This window comes from Corvus brachyrhynchos, unplaced genomic scaffold (genome assembly GCF_000691975.1).
Source record: "Corvus brachyrhynchos isolate BGI_N302 unplaced genomic scaffold, ASM69197v1 scaffold407, whole genome shotgun sequence".
NCBI lineage: Eukaryota > Metazoa > Chordata > Aves > Passeriformes > Corvidae > Corvus > Corvus brachyrhynchos.
The window spans coordinates 1,206,274-1,222,408 of record NW_008239056.1 but is presented as its reverse complement, the minus strand read 5'-3'; the positions used below and the strand labels follow the sequence as shown (position 1 = coordinate 1,222,408).

The following is a 16,135-nucleotide window of genomic DNA, read 5'->3' as shown; positions in this document are numbered from 1 at the left end:
GCAAATCTGGCTCTTTCAATCGCCTTCACAGAAACACAGCAAACCCCGGTCATTTCCTCAGGCTGCAAAACTGAGAGACTGTTCAGTGTAACCCTGGCACACACCCCTTGAGAACAGACTAGGAAGAGGTGGATGCAGTACCCACAGAGCAGCACATTATGACAGCCGTGATAGACCTTCCACAGCCAAGCTCTGCTGTGCTGAAATCACCAGTTTCTGGAGGAGCAGTGGCCAACGATGACACAAGTAAAAGATTTTTTCCTGACATGAAAGATGCTGGGTGGTAGCAAGGCTTGGATCCAATACTTCACCTTAGAAAATATTAAAATAAATCATAAAAGCCTCAGGGGAAGAGATCATTTGAGCCTGGATATTCCTTTCACCTTGGCACAATTTTATGGTGTGTATCACAATATTCTCCCTGCATATTTGCTATTGCCCCTTCAGCCCAGGCTTGTGGAAGTGATGAAAAGCTGAAGTATTTGTCTCACAGTGCTAAAGGGAAAAACAAGAGGCACCAATGTTTTCAGAATGTAGCTTTGCAATATCTGAGGGATCATCACAACCTCATGTGCTTGTAAAATGCAATTTATCACATAAATGCTCTGCCATGGAAGGGGTGCGCAGCTTCCTTTCATGAAACCCTCAGCAAACGAAATTTAATATTTCGATGTCTGCATGCTAAAAGAAACACTGTAAAATTAAAATCAGTGGAAGTCCTTACCCTTCTGAAACCAGCAATGAAATTAGCATGGGGCCCAAAGGAAGCAAGCGAGGCCTCTTTGGAGGGGCCAGGATTTAATTTTGTGTTTAAAACCCCACAGTGGCAGATCTGTACTTATTTTAATGACCCACCAAATCTTCTTAGTCCTCTGTATCCTTCAATGAAAGCCTAATAATGAAAAATTATCTACTAAAACTTGGCTTTTCCTGAAAAATAATATCTGAGCAGATCTCCAAAGAAAGCTATTTCTATGGACACCATGAATTTGACTGCAGTGTTTTGTTTCAGATATCACTGCATTTCCCATTTTCACAGCTTCCTTAGAATAATATTTGATACAGAAAAGGTTGAAGTGATACAGACAACGGAACAGCCAACCCTCAGAAACCACAGGGCTCTCCATTTGTATTGCTTTTTGTAACAAATACAGTCTGAGCCATAGAATTCCAAGTAAGAGAACCTCAGGAGACTTAAAAATTCAAGCAAACCATTGCCATGCAACATTAAATGCATTCATTTTTATGAGCATCAAATTCCACCTATTAACAGATCAGTCATCTTCTGCAGCTACCAATTTACATATGCAGCCTGTGAGCTGTCAAGGGGCCAGTGGACACAAAATACATGAATACATTAAATCTGAAAAAGGAAACGAATGTTCATTATAACTCAACTTAATGATCATGTTTTCTTTAGGAGCAGCAGCAGAGCCCGTGGCTGACAACCATGCACCCTGCAAAGGCACCCCAGGTGCAAGAAGCACTGAACCCTCTGTTTTGAGACTGTAACTGTGCTGCACGCAGTGTTCACAAATTAATTACATTCAAGCCCTGTACAAAGAGGGAATTCCTTGGAGCTACCTTCTTACCAAGTCACTAAACCCCTTGCTATTGTACATGGACTAAATTCAAAGGCCTGAGCCTCACTGTGGAAGATAGTTTACCTGAATATACAATTAAAACCCTGTAACACTTTGTCAGGCTTTTGCCAAGCCAGGCAGTATGACCAGCTTTAATGTAACAGCACTTTTGATCTTGTAGCAGCCAGAGTGATGCTGATACATCTACTATTCCTCCTGGAACAGAACCGTGGCCAGATATCACACCTACAATTCACTCTTTGTGCACAGCTGTCTAGAAACAGATCCAAGAGAGAGCTTCTCAGCAGCCTGTACCCCCTCCATCACCTCTCCAGTACCCAATCCAGCACCAATTACAGATATGACAAAGAAAAAGGCTTCTATTTTAAGCTTCTTGAAAAGGAAACTGGGTGCTGCAGGTAGAAGGATGGACATGGGGGAAAGACTCCTGTAAACTGGTTCGCCTTTTTTCAATTGGGCACCACACAGGTAGACAACACCTTGATGAATGAGGGGCAATCCTACAAGCAAATGGATTCAGGTCTGAGCAGACAGCTCCCCATCGCAACTCAATATGATCACTGATCTCCTTATTCCATTTTCCCACCTATGAAACAAAATGAACTGATACTGGAGAACAAGCTTTGAAGTCCTGGAAGAGGAAGGGTTATTGCAATGCTGAATAAGGCCAATTCCCTACAACCCACAGCCCCTGTGGTGATACATGCAAAAACTCTGAGGTGCAGAAGAATTAGGCTCTGAAGGAAACTAAAAAGCTCAGACAAAAGATGAAAGAAACTGAACATGGAAAGTTAATACTGCTTTGAACATTTACTGAACAGAAATCCTTCCCAAAAGTGACAGAACTGCAGTTACCAATCAGGGACTCTGGGTTCAGGCTGCTAGGCAAAGCCCACACCTCCCAAGAGATCTGCCTGCAGGGCTTGCTCAAAGCCATCTCACAGGCATCAGCTACAGCAATATCTTAGGAAGAAAGGGCAGGAGCTTTTAGTTGAGCAGTGGGGAAGAAGCAAACACTGCTTGTTTATTCACAGGTCTTGCTACTCGAACTTGTTGCTTCCATCAGATGTGTGGTAAGTACCTGTTTAAGAAAAAATCAGGAACAAGAGCAAAACCACCCCCCTGCAGCTAATCCAACTAAGACACAGGATAAAGTTGTAGAGGTTAATCAGATCTGAGCCACTGGGTCTCTCTCTGCTGCTGTTTAGACATATCTGGTGAGCAACACCAGCAAGAGGAAGGCCAGGCAGAAACACCAATGACCCAGCCAGCCCCAGGAGACAAGTGCTGCTCCTCCCTTTTCTGCTCCATCAGGGAGAAAAGAGAGGAGCACATTTCAGGGCAGCCCCGTGGGAGAGCTGCTGAGCTCAGAGCTTGGCTGTCCCCTTAAGCCTTACCAGGTGCCAGGACACTGTGACTGATGGGCTGCATTAGACACCCCTTACAGCAAAGACCAGGGCTGTGCCTACCAGGTGCTGCCAGGTGGAAACCAGGGTGGAAATTTACTCAGCAAGGAAAAGTTCTGCCCATACAACTGCAGGGAGCTCCTCTTACCTTGTGTTTCATTAGCTGTAACTCTGTGTAAAAAGGCTGCAGCAGGGCAAGTGAGGGCTGTCCCAGTTCGAGGGGCACCAGCACAGAGACCAGCACTGGACTGTCACAAACAGCCCCTTCAGCACTGGGAGCCAGAAAAAAGCTGAGCTGGGGTTGCACTGAAGCAGCTCCACCAGCGTCGGTTCAGTGCTGACACAGGAATGTTGCTCCTGTCGCATGCAAGGTATCCTGCCTACTGCCTGGCCTGAAGTCTTGACCTAAAGCTACCTTGCAAAACTGGGCACTCTAGTTTCCCCAACTCAGGCCTTCCTGTGCAGTCAGATCTGCTCTGCCTCTCTCCCTCTTCCTCCCTGTAGGGCAAAAAGAAGCCAGTGGCCTCAGTCTTTATTGCTGAGACCAGCATCTGCACCTTGGTGGTAACAACATGCTATCCCATCACCACACCCCTGGGTGCAGGACACTCAGCATGGAAGAATGGACGTGCTCTGGAGAATGACCTCCCCTTTGGCCCATCAGACTGGACTCAGGCACATTCAGTGGGGAAAGGAAGACATTTTTTCTATATCCATTTCTTCTGGGCAGGGAGTACACTTGGACCAGAAATTCATCTTCTCTTCCAGACAGTACATGCCAGCCTTTCAGGGGATGGAGCAGGCACTCCAGTGGGATGACAGAACTGTAGTGACAGCAAGAAGATGATGGAAGGTTTGTAAGCACCATTCTGACAGTGATGCTAGTCTCTCTGGTTGCCAGAAATACTGTGTCAGGCAAATGATTCCTAATCCAGTGACCATCATCTTCCCCCTGGAAGGGAACTGGGTCTCTTGATACCACTCTACCACACAAGACTTTGCTTGTCTCCTCTGATAAACTGTTCCTCCTTCTTGGTAAATTATTTAATATGAGGACAGTGACTGCCACTGTTTTTCAGTTTCTCAAAGGAACTAAGATCTGTAACCCCCAAAATCAGAACTTCCGCCCTTCCTGAAGGAAGTTTCATGCTTCCTTTATAGACATGAAGCTTTATAGCAATAATCCATGAAACTTGTCATGAGAAAAACATTTTCATACTCTGGACTCGAAACACAGAACATTTCAGATTAAGAATAGCTCCCTTTTTCACTGTCTGCCAGATCTGGGAGGGAGGTGAAAATCCCCAGGGACTTGATTTGATGCATGAAAAACAATTCTATAGCAGCAAGTATGCACGCACGTTTATTTTAGGTTAATAATAGCTCTGCAATAATACTTAGCTTTGTAGAGAAAACTAAAGCTGAGATAGACCCATGCTGGCTGGTACTGAGTACCATGACAACTTGAGCACATCCATCAGAAAGAGAATAAATAATTTTTTAAAATCTCGTCACATCACAGTTTTCCTGTTTTTAGGATGATTTCTCTTTCAATTTCCAAATATCTGCTCCTGTATCAGCAATCATGACAAGTATCTCGGCTAAACTGATAGATCCTATGAAAGGACAACAGGAATTAGCAGCTTTGACTCTTAACAACATGGAGTTAAACATCCAGTATTAGGGGCTACTGAGTAATGCAGAAGTAATGGGACCGAGGGAGGGTTACTTTAGTAATGTAAGGGAGAAGAGCAGCCAGTCATTCCTTCCCTCCGAATTGGTGTTGGATGACAGAGGCTGGATCATCTATATAATGTTGGTAAGTGCCTTGCCACTGGCAAGGAACACAATACCAGGGCACTCGGAAACATCTCTGCTCTGATGTCAACATCACAGCTGGCACACACAGAGCATCCTCACCCCAGGAGACAGGTCCTGAGCAAGGCTGACTCTTTGCCTGCTAACATAAGAAAAACACCTTGGTGTCCCCACTGGGAAAGACCTCATTCAGCTACATCTGATGAGCACAGAATGACCTCAGAAAGACTACAACACTCACACTACAGAGAGCATCTTTCCTTGAATGAACTACCGCAGCTCAGCGTAATTCAGGCTGGTTTAGACTACAAGAAACCATCCAATGCAGCTTTGTGTCAAACCTCCACCCACACATCAGCTACATAATTAATAAGGATGAACGAGAGCATTATCCCAAGCTGGTATTCAGAGCCTCAGTGATCGGTAAAGCTTGTTATACTCTGTTCAGCTTTGGAAGTCAGTGGAACATACTTCACACATTGCACTACATGCTTGGTCATTAAACACAGGCTTATAAACCCACAAAGTCAGTTGCTTGCAAGTGTGGAGCAATTTTTTGCATGATCTTGTTTGTTTTGCAGTAGGCACAAAAGTTAATTAGTTTTCACAGTTTTATTACTCCACATGGTCAAATAACAGCCTGGAGCTTCCAGTCAGCTGGAACTGCATAAGGTCCAGAAAATTCTTACTGTGCTTTTCAGAACTGTTCACTAGGGTCATAAATCAGCAGCTGGCAAATGACTTTCTGGCTCTTCTTGGCCAACAGTACCAACACTAAAAGATCCCATAAATCAGTGCAGCAATGGCAGCTCTCAGCTCATGGAGCACAGAGGGAATCAAGATGGAAAACACTGTTTCAGATACATTAAAACAATGCTTTGGGAGGAATTTTGGCTATCACTACCCTGGGACAAGCCATCCAGAGCACTGGTCTTGCTGAACGGGACTTTGGTTCATTAAGCCCTAGAGGAGACAACACCAGAATATTAAACACGTCAAAGGAAAATCCTGCACACAACACGTATGCACAAGACCTGCCCAAATGGTTCCCAGGGCTGGCAAGTCCAAGTGTGATAAAGCAAACTTACAAATTAATAAAAGTTCTTCAGACACTTTATTTAGGTTGGAAGGAAGTTATTCCTCCAGCCATGGTCTCCAGGCACAGTTCAGAAACCAAAGACAGCAGCAGCAGGACCATCTCCCATGGTCTCCACAGCAGTCTCCCCCAAAATGGCTGCCTAAATGCACAAATCCATGCAAAAATAAGCATTTCCCAAGACCCAAATATTATTGTCAGAGGACACATGAAGGAGAAATGTTTGTGCCTTCCCTGTTGACAAGGAGAAGAACAACCCAGAGATAGAAATCCAGTGATAGTGGGACTGTGTGCAAAAGCAACTCCTCTATCAGCAACCAAGAGGGAGTAGCTGAGGGAGGAAGCAGCAGTTCAAACGGAAGAAGGAACCACAATAAACACTTTGATTTTCCTCCCTAGTGCAAATGACAAGGCTAAAAATCAACATCATTCCATGGAGGCCACTGCCAGCAGTGAGAAAAGATGCTCAAGTCCCAATTCCCATTATTTCTCAGTGTGAGGGTAAACGTGAGAGGAGTGGCAGGAAGACAAGCATCTGGCTCTGTCTTAGAGCCAAGGGGAAGAACTAAAAACCCACTTTGCTCTCTAAATTCCTTAGGGAACACCCCATTCTGATACCAACCCCAGCAAAACATACAGCTTATGTCAGACACATAAACAATCCAGGACAATTGGCACACTTATTTTCAAGTGCTTTGCTAAACCAAGTCAGAGCATTCAGGATCAGGTCCTCCAATAGCTTTTGTGACACTTCCCGTTTTTCACCTTCTATAATATTGACCCTTTCTCTGCCAAGAGACAAACAAGGCTACATCTCACTGGCTGCAGGCTGTCATCAACAAACACTTCCACTACCATTGTACATCACAAACAAGTATGCCACACAAACCAGGGACCCCATCACCACTGGTATCTATTAGTGAAGGATCACTGAGGCAGAGATGTTTCCTCAGGGAACACTGCCCTGAAGAAGTGCATCAGACCAGAGCTTTGATGATAGTCACAAACAGCTCTGCCTTCAGCTGTCTTATTCATCTTTTCCTCATGCAACTCGGGAGACTCCAGAGTATTTGCTACTTACAAAGTATGTCAAGTATCAAAGATGATGAAGAACAGTTCCTAGGGGTAAGATTGATATTGCTTGTTTAACATCAGTTTCATATATTGTTACTCTTCTCACCAACAACGCAGGGTCACTGCAGATAGGTGTTCCTACGCAACAGGAACGGACACTAAGAACACATAAATTCTCTGTGTCTTGTTAGCGTGGGGTTTTACTTTTAAAGTTGAAAGAATCCAAGGTCCAAGTGAGACTCAGAGGGATCACAAACATGCAGGACTTTTGCTACATTTTCCACCAAGACATATTGTCTCTAGTGAACAGAATATTCCCTGTGTCACCCTGAGCAGCCAAATCTGGGTTGATGCCACCACTCATGAGACTGGGAGAGGGAAAGAAGTGACTCTCCCAAGTGCTACAGCTTGAACAGGCAAACACTACAAGGTTTGAATCACACAAAAATCCAGGGCACTCAGAAATCAGGAGCCTATATGTACAATAGTGCAGGAAAACAGCCCATCAACTGAACCCCATCAACTTTGCCTCATGGTGCGTTGGTACCAAACTGATTTCAGACCAACATATAGTACAACACCTAGTGAGGAGGCAGAAGGAGATCACAGCTCCCTTGGCTGCTGTCAAACTCAAACAGTCCCACTGCTGCATTTAATTTTCAAATGTGCCCCAGTACTTTTGCACTGACTGCAAATACCAGAAAGCAATGGGAACATCATACTTCCTACTGCAGAGGAGAAACATTTGTTTTCCAGGTCTGATAGAGAGTAACTTTAAAAGTCCTGTAAATGTTACAGGCATAAGTGATGATGGTGTGGAAAAGCACCTCCAAACTGTTTCCACTCGCTAAGCAGCTGGCTTGTTCCTCTGGAGACGAGATGATCTCTTCCCCTTCTCTGTCATGACAGCACACAGCCACAGAGCACAATGCACCAGCTGATTTGCAAAACAGCATCAATCCACTCTGTGTTTATGGCTTTTTCTCCCCTTTCTTTCTAAACATGCAGGCTTAAATGTTTTTATTGCTTCAGTGATTTTCTATGTGCAAGACAGGATTTGAGAACAATGCATTAGCAAGGATCTATGTGCCTAAATCCCATCCCGCACATTCAGCTGAAACAGCAGAGCAGAGATTCCAAAGCCCCCCGCTGCAGCTGGGATCGGGAAGCAGCAGAGACACACATCTCTGGACATAGCTCAGTGTCCCTCTTGGACACTGCACTCCAACATGCAGGTTTCTAGGCTCATACATGGAAGGTACACAACTGTGTAATGAGTAGGAAGCCTCCTGAAGCTTTTTACAAATCTAGAGACATCAAGCTGCCAGTAACTCATGAGCTGTGTAAGACTGACTCAGCCTCCATGTGTTTTTTGGTGTGTTTGTTATGACTCCTTGAAACATTTCAGGAGATGCCTGCTTTTACTGGCACAAGCTTAGGAGTGCTGTGTTTGCTATGCTGCCAATATCTGGTTCATACTGATGGCTGCTACTCCCAACTTTTTGCAGTAGTCAGAGTCAACAGTCTGTGTACAGGTCAGTGGGACTGGAGAGAGGAGTGTCCAAATAGCCAGGGAAAGGAGAAATGGGGTAGCTGATCACAAACCTTTCACGCTGCAGGGAAGGTGTAAATACAATCTGAGAGATACACATTCAGCTTAAGGGCTGGCTGGTGCTCGGTGTACAGAGGTATTAGAAGATTAAGAAGGAACTTGGGGCATTTTTGCTGTTTGTCTTGCAAGAGGCAGGAAGATCATTAATGACCTCCATGTGGCTTTTTCATGCTGAGCCATCACTCCAGTGTATCGTGGGTAACAGACAAACCTGGGTATAAGCCTTGAAGTGCTGGGAGATTGCCATCCACTGTAACAACACTGGGGATGGACACGGGCTAATCCAGGCGTAGTAAGAGACATTATCCTGCGGAGGGAATAGTCTCTTGGACATGTATTTGCTGCTCAATGCCTCAGTTTCCCTCCTTGACTGAGGGAAGGATAAATTCCCCTCCCCTTTCCCAGGCTGTATTCAAAAAAGCCTCTGCCTGAAGGCAGAGAGGAGTTGATAATCCAGAGGGCATCAGCAAACCAATCTCCAGCAGAAACAGCTCCTAACAGCCCCTTCTTGCTTTCAAGGCTGTCCACAGGGCAATGAATTTGAAGGGACTCTTTTTTTTCCCCAACCCCATAACCCAAAGTGGAGGAGTCAAAGGGTTAATGCTGTATGACAAAGGTCAGCCCAGTTTGGGGAGAGAGGAGAAAGGGAAGCATTGTGGCCATAGACAGCAGCTCACTGCCACCACAACACCACTTGAGAAATGTAAAGTGATGGTGTTGCTCAGAGAAAAGGCCTGAGAGCCCGGCCTAAATCCCAGGGCTTTATCACTCACAAAAGCCCAGCCCCTTGAGATATTAATCATGTGCTCCATGGCTGGGTGCCTCAAAGAGCAGCAGATGACACATGCCCAGCTGTTATTGCCGCCCCTCCTGAAGGTACCGGGGCAGAGGCAGATGCACTCCCAGTGCCCTCTGCTCGAGACTAATCTATTCTCCCTCCTTGTCCTCTGCCTTTCATCTCTTCCAGCAGCCCACGCTGACAACTGTAAATGAGATTAGACTTCAAGGCATGGGGCAGATGCAGAACCCCCTCTGTGCATTGCCAAGAGACCCTTGTAGATATTAAAATGTCTCTCCCCTTTACAATGCACAGCTTGGTGGAGGGGGAGAAGGGGACACATTTCTTGTCATGCTCTCAGAAGCGTCTGATATGGCAGACAAGGCAGACGCTGGTTTAGGGCCTGGATGCTAATCTGTTATCACAATGGACAGTCTTCCCACCAGCACCTCAGACTCCTCAGTCACCTTAGCAGATGAAGTAACAAGTCGATGACTATTTCCTCATCCCAGTTCCCATAGCCTCCTCTTTGCAGCACCACTCCATTTAAATGTGGACAGATGTCCCAATGAACACTAAAAAGGCAGAAATAGTCCAAAATTCATGCAAGGACTTGAAGGTTAATACAACCCTGGGCTCAACCCTTCTGCCTATACTGCCACTATCACTGCCATCATTTCCTATTCCTTATATTGCAGTTTGTGCTCCACCTGTTCCCAGTGATCCAACAAACCAGAGGTGAGACACAAGTTGTTTGTCAGAGAAAGATGTGAAATCTCAAGGCACAAACCACTGTCTACAGCTCAGTGAGACCTGCCTGGAGAGGTCTTGCAGCCACAACTGGCAGAGGTTTGCCAGCAACAATAGGCAGGGAAAGTTTTCAAAGTGAAGGGTCATGTTTAGCTCAACAGTGCCCCAGTAAACAAACTGGAATTTCTTTTACAGTGTGGGAAATAGCTCTGCCTGCCTGTGCTAAAGGGTACCCAGAGAAAAGGGACAGTTAACATAAAAGATCATTAAGTTCAAAATAATTCCCTTTCTTGGTTACCACCAACCATGATAATAGCTGCCCCAATTTTATGGATCTCTCTGCAATTTCAATCGTGCAGGAACCAGCCCTGGATTTACGGCAGCTGCAAAGTCAGCATATTTTAAAGCATATTTTAATGTTTTATGAGACCATGGCAGAGCAGGTTCAGCTGCACCCACTGCTGGTAGTGTCAGCAACTGAACTCTTCCTGGCAAGTGAATATCTACCTCTACAGCCTTGTTTCTGAGCTCAAGTTTTCCATTAGCTGCCTACACAGACTGGGTAACTTGGCATCCCTCTGCATTCCCCATAAACTCTGTTCATCTGTTGCCATCACACCCACATACAATTCTCAGGAAGGAATCTAGGATTTCTAAAGCAGCTGCAACAAAAACACAACCTGGATTGACAAGCAATAGGATCAAGGTGTTGAACCGGTGAGGAGAGTCTTTTTGGAGAGTTTTGTGTCTATTTAAAACAAGTTTGTTGTCATGACTACAAACCAGGGTATGGGTAAGAAGAAGTGAGAACTCCATGGTGAGCGCTGATAATGCTAATTAACCCTCAGAATCTCAGCAGCCATGGGGATGGGGAAACAGAGAAGATGATACAAGCTCTTGACATCTAACAAGGTTAAAAGCCACCTTCAGAAGGCAGGTCTATCCCAAGAACAAACACTGTCGTCCTAGATAGCCCCTTTCACCCAGCCCAGCCAAGGGCCAGATAACACCAATGAGCTGCAGTCACTGCCAAAGCAGGGGCACTGGGGACATGGAGACAAAGAACCGCACCCGAAGCCCTAGAGAGGACATAGCAACGCAGGAGCAGCCCCTCAGGATACTCATCTGCAGAGTCAGTCTCCAACCATCAGGCAGCTTGGCTTCAGCAAGGACTGGGAGATGTTCTCATGTCTGAGTGCAAGGCAATTAACGGATCTTATTAGCACAGAGAAGCAGGAAACTGTCAGCAGCTGCTCCTGGGATTGTCATATTTTTAACTTTACCAGAAAATTAACCAAAAAAATGGGGCTTTGGCCACTGAAAACAAATGAAGAAAACCCCAGGTGATTGCAGAGGGATGGAGAGAGCTTGCTCTGCTCAGATTCTACACGGAGACAGCACAGAGCACGCAGCAATGGTGCAGGCTCTGCAGACGGCAGCAGATGCGGAGCTAATGTGTATGTGGGGGTGGAGGGTGTTTATGAGCATAATAAATAAATGTATAAATCCCTATAAAAGTTCCCATATAAAAGTGAGTTAGAGCTGCCCGCGGGCCATGGTCTCGTAATAAAAACCACATCTTGCAAGCACAGCATGAGGCAGCAGCTGAACTGTAACTGGCTGGCTGCAGCACTGAAGAGCTGTGAGTCTACCTGTTCCCCAGCTCTTGGGTGAAGTGCTGACCCCACTAAATCCAGGAGGAATTTTGGTACTTGCTTCAGTGTGGTCAGGATTTTGTCCAGGGAGGGGCTTCTTTGAACCTCAAAGCCTAGGAAGCAGTTCTGGGTCTGACTTTTTGTCAAATTTAAGTTCTGTTACTTCTTAAAAAGAATCTGCAAGTGGCTGAAGATCTTGGCTTGAGTCACTGATAGTTCCCAGTGTGGCAGACTAGAGCTGGATCAAAACAAATAAAAAATTCCTCCAGAACACATGGTCAGTCACTCCTCTCTCCCAAAATAACGAAGCAAAAAGCATTGCTTTATGGCTGAGCAGCAATTTTTCCATCAAGAAGTTTTGAATTTTTAATTTAAGTTGGGAGGGGATAATAAAAAAACCAAACCCCTTAAATTTTGTATGTCTAAACAGAAACCTGCCGCTTTTTTTGTCAGTAAACTTAAATAAAAATTTTTAAAATACCTCCTCAGAGGGAAAAAAAAAAAAAAAAGCAAGCATTAATAATAATTTCTTTCCCCTCTCAAAGGCTCTGTGTGTGTGCACTGACCTCTCCTTCACAGTTTTCTGGGATGATGGAGTATAACACCAATAAGGCACTTGCAGACTCCCAGCCTGTAAATTCCCAACTGCTCTAACGCTTTCTCCAGAGCCTTCTCTTGCTCTCCTGGGAGGTGGTGAGTGCAGAGGTCCACGTGTCTCAGCTGAGAGGATGGCTCTCAAACCTCAGTCCCACCCCATGAGTCACAAATGCACATGCACCCGGGGCCACCCATTTTCACTCCAAGTACACCTCCAAGCCAGGTCCTGACTCCCAGGGAGAGCTGCAACTGTTCCCAGTGCCAACACACAGGCATTCTCTAGTTATTAAGACTGTCCTCATGTTTCACATGGATGCCAATCAGAGCTAAACAAAATGCTCCCCTCTCCTCTTAGCACATTGCTGCTGGGAATAGCAACCTTGTTCCATGACAAACAGCATCTTGCAATTCACTGCAGGACTAATTGCATTGCTTTGCTGATATAATGCTCCAGGAAGATGTCAGCTTTGCCCGCAGGCAACAAGGACATTATTGATTTATTCAGGACTTATGTGTAGTTGTCACAGGTTGCATTCACTCTCATAATAAAGCCTTACAGACAAGGTTTAAAATTCAGCTGCAGCCCTAATTGAAACATAGCTAATTATCGAAGGTCTGCCTTTGCAGCCTGTTCCATTGTTACTGGGCTAATGTTCTGTAAATCCAACAGTCAAACTTTCCCTTCCCTTAAAAATAAAAAAAAAAGCAGGAAAACCCCTCATCTACTCTTCAAGCAAGTCCAATGGGAAACTACAAATTCCTCTCTTTGAGCCTGAGGTAGCTACCAGCCAACAGCCCCGTCCCACAAGGACTCAGGTGACTTCAAAGGATGCTTGTAGAATAAGACTCCAAATTAAGGCCAGTGTTGGAGACAGAAGAATTCAAAGTGGCTGGAACAAACATTCAGCCCAGACCACAAGCAATTTATTGTGCATCCACCTTTTCAGCGGCAGCATCCCCTACGAGCCCCAGCAAATTCAAACACACCACACGATTTAGGTGTGATCAACAATCACAATACCCAGCTCCCAGGTGCCGGCTGACTGTAACACAGCCAACGTGCTGCAGTCCAGACACGTGGAATAGCAGCTGGTCACGTCTAACCGGGTATAAATGAGCACTCATCAGAACAAGCAGCCCCAGTTAATAGCTGAATGATAACGGGACCCCCAGGGTACCAAGGACATCCTTTCTCAGGCTACGCCACAGCTTTTGGCTTTGTAGTTCAGCCAAACACAGGGGCGAGATTATTGCCTCATAAAGCAGGGATGAAATCCCATCCGAACTTTATTGCCAGGATGATTCCAGCGTCAGAGCAAGCTCCCTTACAGAAGGTGACATTTGCATGCATGCACAACAGCATAAAAGTTTATGACATCAAGAGAGTGCTGCAGTTTAGAAGCAAGTCAACCCTAGAAAAATACCTGTGTTTATAGCTGCTACACATTTCAACCTGGCAGATGGAAGGGATACCACAAAGCAAATGTGTCAGTGAAAGCAGCTAAAAGCATAATTTACAAACTAGAACCCACAACTCAAAATCTCAGCAGCTGTAGCTCGAAGCTCTTCAGAGCTGTGCTCATTTCAGCTGGCTACAGATCTGACCCAAGGCATTTATCTGACACTACCACAGTCTTTGGTACAGAAGCAGATTCTTTGCTAATCCTCTGCAAGTCTAAAGCAGCAGGTCCTCCCTGGATGATGTAACCCTGCAGAAGTCAGTTTAGCACTTGGGGAGCCATTTCAAAGAACACAGTGCCGGTTTTACAGGTCTTAGTCTGCCCGCCTGAAAGAGTAGAAGATCCTTTAAGCAAGGACAGCACAACTGGCAGCAAACAGAGCACCTGCTGCAGCACCTTGGCTCAGCCCCTGTGCCGCCAGGGATGGGCTCACTCCTGTCCCTGGCTACTCTGAAGAGGAACTGAGAGAAAGGCCCAAAGCAGCTGTGATAATTATGACTAGCATACCAGCATCCTGGGAACTGGGAGCATGGAGCACATTACTCTTAGGCTGTATTTTAAATGCAGGGAAAAGCCAGTATAGAGGAAATTAACCAGAGGTTAGGCTCTTTGCTCACAAGACAGAGACAATATATCAGTTGTTCACATACCTGATCAAATAGGGCTTTCCAGTGCTGAGAGGCAATGCATAAGGGAGGAAAAAGAATAAAAAGAAGGTATCAGAGCAATGACATTAACATGCAGTAAACTGTAGAAGTATATTCTAACAGAGAAATAACCAAATGATTTAATGCCATTTCCAACATCCTTCTTCATCCCAGAATCACCTTACCCTTCCAGAGGGGGAGGCAGGGGAATCTACCAAACACAGGGAGAACAGTTTTCATTTACAAATCCAAATTAGGATGAACTCGAAACATTCACAGGGTAATTCTGTTTTCTCCCACTTTGTCTATTTGCAGGCAAGCAAGGAAAAAAGGAGTTTTTACTCAGAGGGATCACGAAAGCTCTGTGTATATTGAGGGAAGGGAGGAATTAGCAATGTTTTTCCAGATCACTTTCTGAGATCCTGTGGCCCAACACTGACCAATCAATTGCCTTGCTGGGTTGTAAGAGCCCCATCTGATGCCTGCTTCTGACTCTGGCTTTCTGCAGGCTCTTTGATAACCCATCAGTTCTCTGAACCTCACATGTCCACATCTGAAAAACAGGTAATTCCTCTTGTGCAAGGTGGGAGGGTGAAAGGCTGGAGAGAGCCCATTGCAAGGATTTACCCCACATCTTTTGTTCTATCAGATCTGCCTTAAAAATGCTGTATAGGAGGATGCTCCGCTTCAATGCTCACAACCATGTGAACACTCCACAAGTCCTTGTCACTTGGAAACAGAAAAAATAAACTGGAAACTGGCTCTGATTTATGCTTTGTAGAGAGACTGATGTCAAGTCACCTCCCTGACCCAGACTGCTGCCTCACTGTCCCACGGAACAGAGGAAATTCCTAATGAATTGTTTAAGGCTCTCTCTCATGTATCCTGGATTTAGGGGCCAGTTGAGAAGACAGCAACTTCCATGGGGCAGCACTGGGGTAACCACTGGCTTAGGATCCCCAGAAACGTTTGAACATTTGCTCATTTCCAGCTCCATTGTCTGAAGTGCTGTTCAGCACATCTTTTTTCTGCCTCACTCCCCTTCCCAGAGAAAAACAAATTGAGTAAAACAACAAACATCAGACTCTTAGAAGCAAATCTCCTCACAGTGCTATTAGCAAAGCAGAAGTCTGGTAAGAGTCTTATCTAGTCCTGGAAGAACATTTCCTTTTACATGGTAGGCAAATCTAATGCAGAATTGACTGGAGAGACAGTGGGATATCAGGCCACTGAATTCCTTTTCATTGCTTAAGTTGTTAGCTCCCCTCCTCCCCATGTCTCTCTCCATTTATAAGCTCCCATTTATCATCATAAATCAGCCCAGCACTTTAACCAGACACTTTGGGACTGCCTGAATCCTGGCTTTATGGAATGCTGCTCTGAGAGCTGCAATGACATCACAGCTGAGCTGTTACACACTGTCAAGGCTGTGACAGACCTCCACTGTGTTATATTTTTGTGGTTAATAACACATAAAGAACTGACCTTGTGTCAGTTCTTCCTGGCCAAGCCAGAGAGCTTCCATCAGGCTTTCAGATGTAATAACAACACAAAATCAACCCCCAGTCTGGTCTCAGGGGGCACAGAGTAGCACAGACCAGTTGAAGTTTTCAGAGATGATGCTCTGTAGCCTGCTTG

At 45.3% G+C, this 16,135-nt stretch overlaps 1 protein-coding gene across 1 annotated transcript in view; it reads right to left on the bottom strand.

Annotated features, from left to right (window-relative positions):
• The window catches only part of RHBDL3 (rhomboid like 3), a 75,386-nt gene that overhangs the window by 57,713 nt on the left and 1,538 nt on the right, over positions 1-16,135 (bottom strand). The window contains exon 3 of the mRNA XM_017739128.1: positions 14,501-14,524. Coding sequence (XP_017594617.1) covers positions 14,501-14,524 — 24 coding nt within the window. The remainder of the gene's footprint in view (positions 1-14,500; positions 14,525-16,135) is intronic.